General features: G+C 37.2%; 1 protein-coding gene across 2 annotated transcripts in view; it reads right to left on the bottom strand.

The window, feature by feature from the left end:
• The window catches only part of RSF1 (remodeling and spacing factor 1), a 159,506-nt gene that overhangs the window by 97,146 nt on the left and 44,135 nt on the right, over window positions 1–18,225 (bottom strand). For both annotated transcript variants that reach the window (XM_027578467.2, XM_027578466.2), the window contains exon 2: window positions 15,664–15,755. In XM_027578467.2, coding sequence (XP_027434268.1) covers window positions 15,664–15,755 — 92 coding nt within the window. The remainder of the gene's footprint in view (window positions 1–15,663; window positions 15,756–18,225) is intronic.

Genomic DNA, 18,225 nt, shown 5'->3' with positions numbered 1-18,225 from the left:
GAAGATAAATGGACAATTACAAAACAAACAGTGTATACTATTTCACATACTCCAGCCAGGTACTATATGGCCCACAAAGAAATGACTTATGGAGGATAACCACAAAATACTAAGGAAACACTGAGTAAGACTCATACATACACAGGGCTTTCTGCAAGGTAAATCTTCACTCATTCATCCATTTACTGACTTAAATACTTACTGAGCAACAGTTAAGTGCGAGGTACTAGTTTAGATATTAAAAATGTAATAGAAAATGATAAAATTATTCTTGCCATCACAGAGCTTTAATTCTACTGGAGACAGACTTAAAAACGTAAAACTGATGATTTTAGAGAGTAATTAACTACTATGAAGGAAATAAGGCAAGGTGATATATTAAGAGAGTGGTAGAACACTCAAGGGCAAAGCCTACTTTAGTCATACAAAGGACCAAAGAGCCAGAAACAGCATGACCATTCTGGAAACCAAAAATAGTTCTGCAAGGCAGAATATAGTACATACTGATGAGACCAATATAGAGAATAGCAAGAAAAGAACCCAGAGGAGAAAGTGGGGCCATCACATCAAGAACTCTATTGCTATGTTAAGAAATGATTTTCTGTTCAGAAGACAACAAGGACTCCTACATTAAGGAATTAAAGCAAAGGAGAAAGATCACTCTGATTTTCACTTTATCACTGTAATTGTGATAAGTGGACTAGACACAGGGAAACCAGCCTGGAGTTTCCTATAATAATCCAAGTAAGAGAAAATGGCATCAACTAGGGCAGAGACAGCTAGAGTTGCATAGACTGAACTGAAAGAGATCAAGAAGGCTAAATCAGGATGCAGTAACCAGCTGACGGACATTGCAGAGGACATGTGTTGTAATGAGCACTGGGTATTATATAAGACTGATGAATCACAGACCTGTACCCCTGAAACAAATACATTATGCTAATTAACTGAAATTTAAATTAAAAAAAAAAAATCTTAGGGCGCCTGGGTGGCTGAGTTGGTTAAGCAACTGCCTTCAGCTCAGGTCATGATCCTGGAGTCCTGGGATCGAGTCCCGCATCAGGCTCCCTGCTCAGCGGGGAATCTGCTTCTCCCTCTGACCCTCTTCCCTCTTGTGCTCTCTCTCATTCTCTCTCTCTCAAATAAATAAATAAAATCTTAAAAAAAAAAATCTCAGGGGCGCCTGGTTGGCTCAGATGGTTAAGCACCTGCCTTCGGCTCAGGTCATGATCTCAGGTTCCTGAGATCGAGCCCCGCGTCAGGCCCCCTGCTCAGCAGGAAGCCTGCTTCTCCCTCTCCCTCTACTGCTCCCCCTGCTTGTGCTCTCTCACTCTCTCTGTCAAATAAATAAATAAAATCTTTAAAAAAAATTTTTTTTCTTAAAAGAAGGCTAAATCAATCAGGACTTGGTAATATACTAAATGTGAAGGACAAAAAAAAAAAAAAAAAAACCACCCAGAATGACCATCAGGTTTGTTTAAATGACTGAAAAGACAATGGTACCATCTACCAAGCCAAGGAACAATAAAACCCTAGGTTACAAAAAACTACAGTTGACCCCCGAACAATGCAGGCATTAGACATTCCAATCCTGTGCACATTTAAAAATCTGCATATAACTTTTGACTCCCCCAAATCTTAAATACTAATAGCCCACTACTGACCAGAAGCTTTACCTAAAACATACAAAGTCGATTAACACATATTTATATTACAAACTGTATTCTTAAATAGAGGTAAGAAAATGTTACAAAAATCATAAGGAAGTGAAGATACACTTACAGTACTATACTGTATTTATTTTAAAAATTCTACATGTAAGTGGACAGGTGTACAAGCCCATATTTTAAGGGTCAACTATCCTACAAATTTAACACCAAATCTACCCAAGTTCTGGTTCTCTATTACTAACTTGAATACATTGCTAAGAATAAGTATTTCTCTTTGGGTCTTAAAATCTTCATCTGTTGCCACTCTGACTTCCTGACTTGGGCTCCTGCTGGCCACTGTCTGAAGTCATGTCTGTGCTGACGTCCCTGCTGCTGAGAGGCCTGACAGGCCTAACCCGGCAGCTCCTGGTGCTGTGGGCCCAGATGGATTCCAAACCGCCACAGGAGCAGCTGGGGGTCACGGATGTCACCACTGGGCTCACCTCCTGCTTCCTGTGTTTCTTCTTGTCATCAGGCTGGGTCCTGTCACATCTGGAGACCTACAAGAAGCGGGAGTGAAAGGGGCTGTGCTGTCCCTCACCCTGTGATCTGACCACCCCTGGCCTGTCCTGATCATGTCTGCCTTCCTGGATCATGTCTTTCAATTACAGTGACCTCTTCTGCAATCATGACCTCTCCATTTCTCCTCTGTGACATCCTGGGACCAAATATATTGGCCCTGCTCAGTAAGGGCCCCCTTGTAACAATATAGTCTAGTTAAACCTTGAAAAAAATATATCTTCATCTGTTAAATCAAGAGCTCTGAAAGTACGAAGTCAGGATTTAGTTTGGAAAATGAGGAGTCAAGGATGATACTTAGATTTCTGGTTTGGGTAAGCAGATGGGGGTGCTGGTGCTATTTAACCAAAGGTATCAGTCAGGGTAGTCTAGGTTATCCTGCAGTAAAAATAACCATAAATCTCAACCATTCACAACAGTGGTTGGCAAACTATGGCCCACAGACTGAATGCTTGTTTTTGTAAAGGAAGTTTTATTACAATACAGCCATATCCATTCATTTAGGAATTGTCTGTAGCTTTGATGGAGACTATAAAGAACAAAAGTCTAAAATATCTAGTATCTGACCCTTTAAGAAATACTGTGCTGATCCCTCAGTTACAGCAACAAGTTTATTTCTGGCCTACACTATATGTTGATGACAGGTTAGCAGTGGCTTTGTAACCTATCATTTTCACCCCAAAATGGGCAGCAATGACTTAAAAAAATTCTGCATACAAATCATCATAGCAAAGGGAATAGAGAACATGGAGAATACCTACTGCTCTTAAAGCTTCTGCTGGGGGGTTGGGGTGAAGAAGCTTCTGTTCAAAAGTGTAACTATTACTTTTCCTTGCATTTCATGGGAATAAAAACAAGTCACATGTCCATGCCTGAATTCACTAGCAAGGGGATATATACTCTTCCCAAAGGGAGGGAAACCAAATCTTGTTTAGTTGCCCCAAACAAATCTGCTCCCTCTGACCCAGTTTCCAGAGTTTATAACACTAAGGAAGGGTAGGTATTCTCTAACCTACTTTACAAATAGGTAAGATTATGTGACTGTGCTCTTCTTAAAAGAACAACAGAAGTGAAGTATGCAAATTCTACCTCACTTCTTAAAAGAAAACTGCTTGGGGGCGCCTGGGTGGCTCACTTGTTAAGCGTCTGCCTTCGGCTCAGGTCATGATCCCGGGGTCCTGGGATCGAGCCCCACATCGGGCTCCCTGCTCAGAGGGGAGTCTGCTTCTCCCTCTCCCACTTCCCCTGCCTGTGTTCCCTCTCTCGCTGTGTCTCTCTCTGTCAAATAAATAAATAAAATCTTTAAAAAAAAAAAAAGAAAATTGTTTGCCCTATACTTTCTTTCCCCTTCCTGCAGCTTGAAGCACATTCTACAACAAAGAAAAGTAAAATACCCTATGGTGGAACAATAAAATGTGAAGAATCTGGATCTCTGAATAATCTCATTAAACACAGTTGTTCCAGGGGTAGTAAAGTCAGATTGTTTAACAGAGACAAATAAATTTATTGCCTATTTAACCAATTATATTTTGGAGTCTCTTTCTTACAGCAGTTTAATCTCTACCTCATGTTGATTCATTAGCATTTTTTTCAAAGCAGATGTTCAATATGTAGTTGAGTATATTCAGGCTTTGAACTAAGATTCAGGATGAAAATATAAGTCATTAACACATGGGGTTTTAAAGTCATGAGAATAGACAAGAATACCCAATGAGAATATATAAAATGATACTAGAGGAAGGTCTAGAATAGACCTCTATAGTATAAAAACTTTCAAGAGCTTAGACAGAAAGATCTGGGAAAGGAGACTAATTGGGGTAAAAAGGAAAATCAGGAAACTACTGTAGGAAAGCAGCTAAAAGATAAGAGTGTCATGAGGAAAGATCAGAGAAATTAAAAAGATGTGGAATAAAAAGTATCACCTTTTATGGATTTACTTCCCATCACTGCCCTCCACCCCCAGCTTTGGTTATGAGCCAAATCCAGTAACTTTATGCTTTACTTTATGCTACTTTACTTTATGCTAACAAGGAGAATACGGCAAAAGTGATAGTACGTTGTGGCTATGATTTGGTTACAAAAAGATCATGACTTTTGTCTTTGGGCCCTCTCTCTCACCCACTGGCTCTGGTGCAATGTGGTAAGCAGCCCCATGGAGAAGCAATGCCCTATGTAACTGCCAATGCTCTGAGGTAGACTGTAGACAAACCATGACAAGAAACTGAATACTGTCAATAGCCATGTTATTGAAATCAGAAGGGATCCTCCTCCAGTTCTGCCTTCACATGAGACTGCATGCCAGGCTAACAGCTTGACTGCAGCCTAATGAGAAACTCTGAGCCAGAGGTATCCCAGTAGGTCCCACTCAAATTCCTAACACACAAAAATTGCAAGAGAATAAATGTCTGATGTTCATGTTTTGTTTGCTTGTTTTAAAATTTTATTTATTTACTTATCAGAGAGAGAGAGAGAGAGCGCGCACAAATGCACACAACCAGGAGGAGCAGCAGGCTTCCCACGGAGCAAGAAGCCCAATGCGGGACTCGATCCCAGGACCGTGGAATCATGACCTGAGCCGAAGGGAGATGCTTCACTGACTGAACCACCCAGGCGTCCCACATTTTTGTTTTTTAAAGATTTTTTATTTATTGATTTGACAGAGAGAGAGAGACAGAGCACAAGCAGGGGGAGCGGCAGGCAAGGGAGAAGCAGGCTCCCCACTGAGCAAGGAGCCCCATGTGGGGCTCAATCCCAGGACCCTGCAATCATGACCCGACTGACTTATTTCACTTAGCATTATAAGTTATACCTCCAACCATGTTGTTGCAAATGGCAAGATTTCATTCTTTTTTATGGCTAAATAATATTCCATTGTGTGCATGCGTGTGTGCACACACACACAGACCACCTTTTTATCCATTTATCTATCAATGGACACTTGGGCTGCTTCTGTACCTTGACTTGTAAATAAAGCTGCTATAAACACAGGGGTGCACATATCCCTTTTAATTAGTGTTTTTGGATTCTTTGGGTAAATACCCAGGAGAACGGTTGCTGGATCATACAGTTTTATTTTTAACTTTGTAAGGAACCTACATACTATTTTTGACAGTGGCTGTACAGTTTGCTTCCCACCAACAGTGCAAGAGGGTTCTTTTTTCTTCACATCCTCACCAATGCCTGTTGTTTCTTTTGTTGTTGATTTTAGCCATTCTGACAGGTGTGAGGTGTTATTTCATTGAAATTTTGGTTTGCATTTCCCTGAAAATAAGTGATGATTAACATCCTTTCAGAAAGTGTCTGTTGGTCATCTGTATTTCTTCTTTGGAGAAATGTCTGTTCATGTCTATTGCCCATTTTTAATTGGGTTATTTATTTTTGCATGTTCAGTTTTTATAAGTTCCTTATATATTTTGGATACTAACCCTTTATCAGATATGTCATTTGCCCATTCCACAGGTTGTCTTTCAGTTTTATCCACTGTCCGTCGCTGTTTGGAAGCTTTTATTTTATTAAGTCCCAACAGTTTATTTTTGCTTGTTTCCCTTGCCTCAGGAGACGTATCTAGAAAAAAAGCTGCTATGGCCCATGTCAAAGAGGTTACTATGGTTTCAGGTCTCACAGTTAGTCATTTAATCCATTTTTAATTTATTTTTGTGTCTGGTGTAAGAGAGTGATCCAATTTCTGTCCAGTTTTCCCAACACCATTTGTTGAAGAGACTGTCTTTTTCCCACTGGACATTCTTTCCTACTTTATCAAAGATTAATTGACAATACAGTTATGGGTTCATTTTTGGGTTTTCTATTCTGTTTCATTGATCTATGTGTTTATTTCAGTGCTAGTACCATACTGTTTTGATTACTACAGCTTTGTAACATAACTTGAAATCAGGAATTGAGATGCCTCCAGCTTTGCTTTTCTTTTCTTTTTCAAGATTGCTTTGGTTAGTCAGGATCTTTTGTGGTTTCATACACATTTCAGACCTGTTTATTCTAGTTCTGTGAAAAATGCTGTTGGCATTTTGGTATGGATTACATTCAAGGTGTAGATTGCTTTGGGTAGTTTATAGACATTTTAACAATATCTGTCCTTCTAATCCATGAGCATGGGATGTCTTTCCATTTCTTTCTGTCATCTTCAATTTCTTTCACCAGTGCTTTATAGTTTTCAGAGTAAAGGTCTTTTACCTCTTTGGTTAGGTTTATTATTCCTAGGTGTATTATTGTTTTTGGTGCAATTGTAAATGGGACTGTTTTTTAATTTCTCTTTCTACTGCTTCATTATTGGTGTACAGAATCACAGCAGATTTTCTGTACATTGATTTTGTATCCTGAAAATGTATGGAATTCGCTTATCAGTTCTAGCAGTTTCTTGGTGTAGGTTTTCAGGTTTTCTAGGTATAGTATCATGTCATCTGCAAATAATGAAAATTTGACTTCTTCCTTAACCAATCTGGATGCCTTTTATTTCTTTTTGTTGTCTGAATGGTGTGGTTAGGACTTCCAGTACTATGTTGAATAAAAGTGGTGAGAGGGGAAATCCTTGCCTTGTTCCTGACCTTAGGGGAAAAGTTCTCAGTTCTTCCCCACTGAGGATGATGTTAGCTGTGAGTTTTTAATATATGGCCTTTATCATGCTGAGGTATGTTCCCTCTAAAATTCTGTTGAGGGTTTTTATAAGGAATAGATACTGTATTTCTCAAATGCTTTTTCTGTCTATTGAAAATGATAATATGGTTTTTATCCTTTCTCTTATTGATGTAATGTATCCTGTTGATTGATTTGCAAATACTGAACCACCCTTGCAACCCAGGAATAAATCCCACTAGATCATGGTGAATGGTTTTTTTAATGTATTGTTGAATTCGGTTTGCTAATATTTTATTGAGGATTTTTGCATCTATGTTCATCAGGGATATTGGCCGGTAGTTCTCTTTTGTAGTGGTGTCTTTATCTGGTTTTGGTATCAGGATAATGCTGGCCTCATAGAACGAATTTGGAAGTTTTCCTTCCTTTTCTATTTTTTGGAATAGTTTGAGAAGAACAGGTATTAACTCTTCCTGAAATGTTTGGTAGAATTCGCCTGTGAAGCCATCTGGTCCTGGACTTTTGTTTGTTGGGAGGTTTTGGATTACTAATTCCATTTCTTTTTTTTTCTTTCTTTTTTAATTATGTTAATCACCACACATTACATCATTAGTTTTTGATGTAGTGTTCCATGATTCATTGTTTGCGTATAACACCCAGTGCTCCATGCAGAACATGCCCTCTTTAATACCCATCACCAGGCTAACCCAGCCCCCCACCCCCCTCCTCCCTCCCCTCTAGAACCCTCAATTTGTTTTTCAGAGTCCATAGTCTCTCATGGTTCGTCTCCCCCTCCAATTTCCCCCGCTTCATTCTTCCCCTCCTGCTATCTTCTTCTTTTTTTCATTGCTGATAACTGTTCTGTTCAAATCTTCTTTTTCTTCCTGTTTCAGTTTGGGTAGTTTATATGTTTCTAGGAACTTAGCCATTTCTCCTAGGTTGTTCAATAAGTTGGCATAGAGTTTTTTCATAATATTCTTTTATAATTGTTTGTAAATTTGCGGTGTTGACTTATTTCTCCTCTCTCCTTTATGATTTTGAGTCTTTTTTATTTCTTGACAAGTCTGGCTAGAAGTTTATCAATCATTGATTTTTTTCAAAGAACAATCTCCTGGTTTTACTAATCTGTTCTTTTGTTTTTGTTTTAGTTTATCATTTATTTCTGCTCTAATCTTTATTATTTCCTTCCTTCTACTGGTTTTAGGTTTCATTTGTTGTTTTTTTATAGCTCTCTTAAGTGTAAGGTTAGGTTGAGTTTTTTGTTGCTTTTTTTTTTTTAAAGATTTTGTTTATTTATTTGACAGAGAGAGACACACAGCGAGAGAGGAAACACAAGCAGGGGGAGTGGGAGAGGGAGAAGCAGGCTCCCCACTGAGCAGGGAGCCCGATGTGGGGCTCGATCCCAGGACCCTGGGATCATGACCTGAGCCAAAGGCAGCTGCTTAACCGACTGAGCCACCCAGGCACCCCAAGTTTTTTGTTGCTTCTTAACATATACTGCTACTATAAACTTTCTGCTTAGAACCACTTTTGCTGCAGCCTACAGGTTTTGGACTATTGTGTTTCCATTTTCATTTGTTTCAATGTACTTTTTATTTCTTCTTTTATTTCCTGGTTGACCCATTCATTGTGTAGCATGTTATTTAACCTCCATGTATTTGTGATCTTTCTAGATTTTTTCTCCTGGTTGATTTCCAGTGTCATAGCATTGTGGACAGAGAAGATGCATGGGATGACTTCAATCTTCTTCAATTTGTTGAGACTGATTTTATGATGCTAATGTGTATCTATTCTGAAGAACATTCTGCGCACACTTGAAAAGAACGTGTATTCTGCTGTTTTAGGATAAAATGTTCTGAATGTATCTGTTAAACCCATCTGCTCCAGTGTGTCATTCAAAGCCACTGTTTCCCTGTTGATGTTCTGATTGGATGACCTGTCAACTGACATAAGTAGGGTATTAAAGTCTCCTAGTATTCACTGTATTACTATTGATTAGTTCCTTAGGTCTGTTAACTTTTTATGTATTTGGGTGCTCCTATGTGGGGTATATTTACATAAATATTTACAATTATATCTTCTTGTTGGACTGTCCCTTTATTTATACAAGTCCTTCTTTATGTCTTATTACAGTCTTTGTTTTACAGTTTGTTTTGTCTGATATGAATATTGCTACTCAGGCTTTCTTTTGACATCCATTTGCATGATAGAGGTTTCTCCATTCCCTCACTTTTAATCTGCAAGTGTCTTTTGGTGTAAAATGAGTCTCTTGTAGGCAGCATATAGATGGGTCTTGTTTTTTTAATCCTGTCACCTTATGTCTTTTCACTGGACTATTTAATTCATTTACATTAGAAGCAATTAGTGATAAATATGTATTTATTGCCATTTTATTACCTTTTTTGTGGTTGTTTCTGAAAATTTTCTCTGATCCTTTCTTGTCTTTCACACTTTGCTGATTTTCTTTAGTGATATACTTGGTTTTCTTTTTCTTCATTCTTTGTAGGTTTATTAGTGCTTTCCGATATATGGTTACCATTAGGTTTCTCGACAACCTCTTGTACATATAGCAGCCTACATTAAGTTGATGGTTATTTAATTTTGAACCCACTTTTTCTTCTCTCCTCCCTAGATTTTAGGTGTATATTACTAATTTTTTTTTTTTTTTAAGTAGGCTCCATGCCCAGCATGGAGCCCAAGGTGGGCCTTGAACTCATGACCCTGAGGATTAAGACCTGGGTTGAGATCAAGAGTAGGATGCACTTATACCACTCATGTGTAGGTGATGTTACTATATTTTATAATTTTTTTGTGAATATCTTGACTCATTTTTTTTACAGAAATATTCATTTTCCCTGCTTTTCTGTTTCCTACGTTTATACTATATCCCCTTTCCATTCAAAGAGTCCCCTTTAACATTTCTCGCGGGGCTGGTTTAGGTGGTCATGAACTCCTTTACTTTTTTTTTTTTTTAAAGATTTTATCTTTGAGAGAGAAAGCACGTATGGGGGGGGCGGTGGGGAGGGACAGAGGGAGAAGCAGACTCTCCACTGAGCAGGGAGCCCGACGAGGGACTCAATCCCAGGACCCTGGGATCATGACCAGAGCCAAAAGCATACACTTAACTGAATGAGCCACCCAGGCACCTGTGAACTCCTTTATTTTTTATTTATCTGAGAAACTCTTTATTTCTCCTTCTATTCTGAATGATAGCCTTGCTGGATAGAGTATTTTTGGATGCAGATTTTTCTAATTCAACACTTTGAATGAATATATAATACCACTCCCTTCTGACTTGCAAAGATTCTGCTGAAACATCTCCTCCTAGCCTTATGAGTTTTCCCTTGTAAGTTACTGAATTCTTTTGTCTTGCTGCTTTTTTAAGATTTTATACTTGGCAAATTTATTTATTTATTTTTTAAAGATTTTATTTATTTGAGCAAGAGAGGGAACACAAGCAGGGGGAGTGGGAGCGGGAGAAGCAGGCTCTCTGCTGAGCAGGGAGCCTGATGCGGGGCTTGATCCCAGGACTCTGGGATCATGACCCAAGCCAAAGGCTGACACTTAACGACTGAGCTACTCAGGCGCCCCTATACTTGGCAAATTTAATTACCGTATGTCTTGGTTTGGGTCTGCTTTTGTTGATTTTGATGGAATTCTCTGTGACTCCTGGATCTGGATGTCTGTTTCCTTCCCCAAATTAGGGAAGTTTTCAGCTATCATTTCTTCAAATAAATTTTCTGCCCTCTTTTCTCTCTCTTCTTTTTCTGGGACTACTATAATATGAACGTTATTATATTTGATGAGTTACTGAGTTTCTATTCTTGTTTTATGTAGCTCTTTTTTTCCTCTCTTTTGTTCAGTTTGATTACTTTCCATTACTTTGTCTTCTAGGTCGCTAATTTCTTCCTCTTCTCTTCCATCCTGCTATGCATTCCATCAAGCATGTTTCTGATTTCATTTTTTAAGCCCTTTACCTCTTCTATGTTGTTCCTTATCCCTATGTTAAGGGTCTCACTCATATCTTCCACTCTTTTCTCAAGTCCAGTGAGCCTCTCTGTGATCACTGCTTTAAATTCTCTATTAGGCATGTTACTTATATCTGTTTTGCTTATATCTCTGGCCATGCCTTATCCTGTCCTTTCATCTGGGATCCTCATTTTGTCTGCCTGTGTCTGTTTCTGAGTGTTAAGAAAGTAAGCTAAGTCTTCTGCTCTTGAAAATAGTGACTTTACGAAGAGGAGGTCCTGGAGTATCCTGCAGTGCAATGTCCCCTACTCACCAGAAACTGGCACTTCAGGAGAGTATCTTATGTGTGTTGCTTACTTACTTGTATCATTTTGATCATTAATAATGCTGAGTATATTTAAATATGTTAACTGGATATTATGGTATTCCATTTTGTTAAGTGCTTTATCAAATTTTGATTTCCAACAAAAGCAGGACTTGAGATGAGATCAAACAGTTTATTTGGAAAGTGATCCAAGGAAGGCCTCAAAGAGCAGACATACAAGTCCAAACAATCACAGAACTTGTTGCATACTGGTGACCAGCCACAGTATCAATCTGGAGTACTCTGCTTCTTTCTTTCATGTTTCTTTATCCTCTTTGTACCAGAGACAGTTTCAGACTTCATCCAGAAAACTTCAACCAACGGACATCCGGGAGAACACAGTTTGCGATGTGCTGAGCATTAGGCACAGCTCAGAGAACGGCAGACTTGATATTTGTTGTTTTCACCAGCTAGGTTCTGAAGCCATTTGTCATGAAAGCAATACATAACTAATACAGAATGGAAAAGGGAGGATGGGTGAAAGCTAAAGGGAAATAAAAAATTAAGGAAGAGTTTATTGTTCTTTAATAAAATAATAGAGACTTTAGCATTCAAAAAGGATAAGGGAAAAATATCTATCTGTACTTAGGTGTGTGTGCTGTACATAAACTCTATTTATAGGGCAGCAAAAGTCTTAAAAATCAGAAAAAAAGGAAAATCAGAAAAGACAGTAGATATAAGTATGAAATTAGCAAACCTCACTAAATACCTAGGTAGAAAAATTATTTTTTAATATTGAAGGACCTTTTCTACATCCACATACACACGTTAAGTGAGGCCATAAAAACAAGTGTCAACAAAATTAATCAAAAATCACACAAAGTATGTTCTACATAATGGAATGAAATTAGAAACCAGTAACAGGAAAAGGAATTGGCAAAATTTCCATGTATGTGGAAATTAAACAACATACAACCAAATAATAGGTCAAAGAAGAAATCACTAGAGAAATGGGAAAATAGTTTCAGATGAAAGAAAATTAAATGTAACATACCAATTTATGGAATGAAGCTAAAGCAGGGAGTAAAGATGGAATATAATAGCTGAAAATGTCTATGTTAAAAAGAAGAGGAAGATCTCAAATCAATAACCTAAACTTCCACCTTAATACCAGAAAAGAACAAACTAAACCCAATGGAAATGAAAGGAAAGAATAAAATAGAAAAACAATAGGGAAATTCAATAAAACCATTAAGTGGTTTTTAAAAGATCAACAAAATTGATAAACCTATAGCTATGCTGACCAAGAAAAAAAAGAACATGCAAAATTAGTAAATTAAGGAAAGAGGGGATATTACTACTTACCTATATATAAATAAGATTACAAATGAATACTATGAACAATCGAATGCCAATAAGCTAGATAAGCTAAATAAAATGAACAATTTCCCAGAGAGACACAAGCTATTGAAATTGATTCAAGAAGAAATACAAATCTGAACTTACAGAAGAAACTGAGTAAACAAACAAAAACAAAACTTCCAACAAAGAAAAGCCCAAACCCAGATGGTTTTACTGCTAGATTCTAACAAATGTTTAAAGAGTTAACATTAATACTTCATGAACACTTACCAAAAAAAAGGAGGAAATAATTTGCAACTAATTCTATGAGGTCATAGACCTCTCAAGAAAACAACACATCAGTATCCCTTAAGAATATAGACACAAAAATCCTCAACAATAAATTAGCAAACCAAATCTAGCAACATATAAAAAGGTTTATGAAACATGACCAAATGGGATTGATTACAGGATTGTAACTGTTTCAACCAATGAAAATTAATCAAATTAATACATCATGTTAATAAAGGAAAAAACCACAAGGTTATCTCAATAGATACAGAAAAAACATCTGACAAAATCTAATACCTTTCATGATAAAAATACTCAACATACTAGGAAGAGACTTTTCTCAACCTGATAAAGAACATCTATGATGTATCTAATATCATACTAAATCTTAAAATATTGAAAAGCTTCCCCCAGGATCAGAAACATGACATCTGCTCTCATCATTTCTATACAACAGTGTACCAGAAGGTCTAATGAATGCAATTATGCAAGAAAAAGAAATAAAGGGTCTCCAGATTGCAAAGGAGAAAGTAAAACTACCTAGATGTGCAGATGACATAATCTTATATACAGAAGATCTTAAAAATCCACAATAAAACTATTTGAGCTAATAATCAAGTCTGGCAAAATTGCAAGATACAAAAATTAAATGTATTTCTAACATTAGCAATGAATGATCTGAAAATGAAATTAAGAAAATAATTGCATTTATAACAGCATCAAAACCAAGAAAATACTAAGGAATTGAACAAATTAAGTGTAGTACTGGACTCAGTAAACTACAAAATGTTTTTGAAAGGAATTAAAGACCTAAATATTTTGAAAGGCATCCTATTTTCATGGATCAGATTTATTTTTGTTAAGAAGCTAATACTCCCCAAATTTATCTACAGATTATACCTAACCCTATCTAAATCATAGCTAGCATTTTTGCAGAAATAAACAAGCTGATACTTAAACTCATTAAGAAAATGCATGGGAAACAGAATAGCCAAAACAATATTGAAAATATACAAAAATTAACCTAAAAGAGACCATAGATCTAAACATAAAAGTCAAACGTACAGAACTGTTAGTATAGATTACAGGATATCTTCATGATCTTGGGTTGGGCAATGGTTTCTTAGTTATGACACCAAAGCACTAGCCACAAAGAAAAAAAAATATTGGATTTCATCAAAATTAAAACTTTTGTGCATGAAGAACATTACATAGATAGTAAAAAGACAACACACAAAATGGGAGAAAATGTATGCAAAATCATATACCTGGTAAGGGTCTAGTATGCACAATATATAAAGAGCTCTTTAAACTCAAGAACAAAAAGACAACCAACCAACTAAACAATGTAGGATAGGAGTAGGCATTTTTCCAAAGATATACAACAGCCAACAAGCATATGAAAAGAATGCTCACCATCATTTAGTCATAAGGAAAATGCAAATCAAAACCACAATGAGAACACTTTACACCCACTAGGATGGTTAAAATCAATCAATCAATCATAAGTGTTGGTGAGGAAGGATGTGGAAAAGTTGGAACCCTCATAAATCCTTAGTGGTAATGTAAAATGGTGCAGCTCTGGAAAACAGTCTGGCGGTTCCTCAAACAGTTAAACATAGAATTACCATATGACCCAGCAATTCCACTCTAGATATAAGAAATAAATCACATGTCTACCCAAACCTCTATGTAAGTGTTCACAGCAACGCTTTTCATAATAGCCAAAAGATGTAAACAAGCCAAATATCATAAACTGGTAAGTTGATAAATAAAAAGTGGTATATGCATATGATGGAACATTATTCAGGCATAAAACAGAACAAAGTACTGGGGTGCCTGGGTGGCTCAGTCGGTTAAGCACTGACTCTTGACCTCAGCTCAGGTCTCAATCTCAGTTGTGAGTTCAAGCCCCACATTGGGCTCCATGCTGGGTGCAGAGCCTACTTAAAAAAAAAAAAAAAAAAAAAAGAACAAAGCACTGATTCTTTCTTAATTTCTGACTCAGAGAATCAGTGAGCTGATTAAAATGATTATTGTTTCATGTCACTTAATTCAGAATGGTGTATAATACAGCAAAGATAACTGGAAAAGTACATGCGATTTTTATAGTAAAAACAAGCCAACTCTTGTTCCCTGATGGTTCCTCTTTTCATAGTGCTCTAAAGTCACATACACAACTCCCCACAAAAGAAAGCAGATATGAAAATACATGGGTATATAAACACATACATTTTTCAAAACATAAGAAAATTACATCATTTTCAAAATACCAGAAAATATCACCTAACCTTCTGGTATGTTATAGAATGCAAAATACTCCCAAAGATATCATGGAGGTAGGTATATACATCAGCTTAGGCTTCCAAAACCTGTGTAGTTTTCAAGGTTTGGATGCAATTTCAGACAATTTTTCCTAAATGGTCTTGCCTTTAATAGGGTTTATCATAAAGCAACACTTTTCTGATTTCCCAGGTTGTTCTCACTGAGAATAGATTTGGCCTTATTGGTAACTTCGAAGTCTCCTATATTTGACTTAAAGGTGTTAGGACATTTTACCTTTTAAGTAACAGACAAATTCTGGCTCTGTCTATGCATACTGTGTGATCTCAAGGAAAAATGACAACTTTCTTTGCCTTATCTATGTCTTACTTGATTCCATCAGGATGATTTTAAGGATTAAATGAGAGAAGACATGAAAAGTCCTGGGCACACAGTGTTAGGCACAAAAGAAACAGAACACCTCTGAAACCTAACCTTAGGACTCAAGACTATGGCTTAGTAGCTGCAGAAGAGAATCACATACTAATAATAATTATATGGATTTCTAAGTCATATTTTGCAATTTTTAGTAGACCATTTTAAAAGTTAAGCATATTATGAAACACATCAATTTATGCTAAAGTAATATTTCAGTAACAGAGGTTAGTTTTTAATATTTACCTTGATTAAATATTTTTCCCATCTGTCTGCTGTAACAGATTTGCCAATCTTCCTCATCAACTTCAAATGGAGCTCCACCAATTCTTTTGGTACTTAAAAAAAGAAAAAAATACTGTTAACCAGCAGAATAAAATGTTTACAAACATTTAAGATGATAAAAAAAGAACTTTCCCAGGGCACCTGGGTGGTTCAGTCAGTTAAGCGTCCTTCGGCTCAGGTCATGATCCCAGGAATTCTGGGGATTGAGTACCTGCTTCTCCCTCTCCCTGCCACCCCTCTTGTTTGTGCTCTCTCTCTCTCTGCCAAATAAATAAAATCTTAAAAAAAAAAAAAAGACCTTTCCCCAACCCTGAATACTTTTTCAAAATAGATGATGCTGATGTTAGCTCTCTCTTAAACCCTGAATCAGAAAAGACTAAACTAGGGCAAGAAATAACTGAAAACCACTCTCTTAAAGATGAGAAGGAATATTCATTCACATTTTCTTTCAAAGTATTATCAAGTAAGAATGAACCTGAGGGGCGCCTGGGTGGTTCAGTTGGTTAAGTGTCTGCCTTAGACTCGGGTCATGATCCTGGGGTCCTGGGATCGAGCCCCACATTGGGCTCTCTGCTCAGTGGGAAGCCTGCTTCTCCCTCTCTCTTTGACCCTCCACCCTGTTCGTGCTCTCACTCGCTCTCTCTCAAACGAATAAATAAAAAATCTTAAAAAAAAAGAAAAGAATGAACCTGAATGTAATCTGTGGATTTTTAGAGTGATGATGATGTGTTATTGTAGGTTCATCAATTGTAACAAATGTACTTCTGTGGTGCCAGGGTGTGGATAGTGGGGAGGTTCTATGTGTTGGGGAAGAGGGTATATGTGAATTCTCTGTACTTTGTGCTCTTTATTTCTGTGAATCTAAAACTGCTCTAAAAAATAAAGCCCATAAAAAAAAAATACTATCAAGTAAAAGCCTTTAACCATACAAGTAAAATTTCTACTAGTGTTTATTTCTCATAACACATATTTGGAATAATTTACTCTTATTGCAAACCAAGACATAGATCCAATCTATTGAATTAGGAAAGAATCAAGGAATATAAATTCCAAGTTGATAAATATCTCAGAAATAGAGTCTAATGGTTTTCAAACTATTTCACAAAACTACTCTTTCAATCTATACCTTCTCTAAGTGCTAAAGTCCTTTATAGCATCCCTATGGATTGTCACCTGACAACCTTTAGGGACAGAAGACTGACTTATCTTCTGAAGTTCTAGTTATTAGAAAGCTAGCCTTAGATGTGGTCAAAATCTGCCTTCCTATACCTTCCTTCTCTGGTTCTTACTCTTTTCTAAATTATCTTTTTTTTTTTTTTAAGATTTTATTTATTTGAGAGAGAGAGAATGAGAGAGAGAAAGCACGAGAGGGAAGAGGGTCAGAGGGAGAAGCAGACTCCCCGCTGAGCAGGGAACCCGATGCGGGACTCGATCCCGGGACTCCAGGATCATGACCTGAGCCGAAGGCAGTCGCTTAACCAACTGAGCCACCCAGGCGCCCTCTGGTTCTTACTCTTATTCTCTAGCTTCAAAGACAATACTTTCAATTCCTCTTCTGTTGGAACCTTCAAGTATTTGAAGATTGTTTTATCTTCCCTCAGGTTTTCTCTTCTAACTGTACACAACCAGAGTTCCATATATCCCTTGGGCATGATCTGATTATGTTGTTTAATTACATGAGTTAGACTTGAGGGAAATAAAGGACACATATATATGCCTATCAAATTTAGCATTTCCCAAATACCAAATACCACTAGTAACCTAAGAGAAATTGGAGGTATACTTTCTAAAAAGGTTTTATAATCAAGTACAATAGAAAAATACTGAATCCAAAAAACAGTTGTTTGGTTGTTGCTGTTGTGGTTTTACTGCAGTACTTCTTGACGTCTTTATTGACTGATCTTATGTGTACTGTGAATATCCAAGAAAAGGATATAATCTGCACATTCCCTAATATATCTTATCATGGAATTTTTGTGTGTGTGAAACATACACTACCTTATCTTAGGACACAAGTGCTCTAAAGACAGGTTGGGAAATGATGGACTAATTTTCAGTGATTCTTTCAGACTCTTCATTCTCCACTAAAGCCAATTTTAACTTGAAATGACCTTGAAGTATAAAAACATTCACCCCTTAATCTCAGGAAACAAACTGAGTGTTGCTGAGTGGTGGGGGGTGGGAGGGATGGGGTGGCTGGGTGATAGACATTGGGGAGGGTATGTGCTATGGTGAGCGCTGTGAATTGTGCAAGACTTTTGAATCACAGATCTGTACTTCTGAAACAAATAATGCAAGATATGTTAAGAAAAAAGAAAAAGAAGAAGATAGCAGGAGGGGAAGAATGAAGGGGAGTAAGTCGGAGGGGGAGACGAACCATGAGAGATGATGGACTCTGAAAAACAAACTGAGGGTTCTAGAGGGGAGGGGGGTGGGGGGATGGGTTAGCCTGGTGATGGGTATTAAGGAGGGCATGTTCTGCGTGGAGCACTGGGTGTTATGCACAAACAATGAATCATGGAA

Source organism: Zalophus californianus, chromosome 11 (assembly GCF_009762305.2).
Source record: "Zalophus californianus isolate mZalCal1 chromosome 11, mZalCal1.pri.v2, whole genome shotgun sequence".
In the NCBI taxonomy this organism is placed as follows: Eukaryota; Metazoa; Chordata; class Mammalia; order Carnivora; family Otariidae; genus Zalophus; species Zalophus californianus.
Note: the sequence above shows the minus strand (reverse complement) of the source record. Positions and strands in the feature narration are given on the sequence as shown.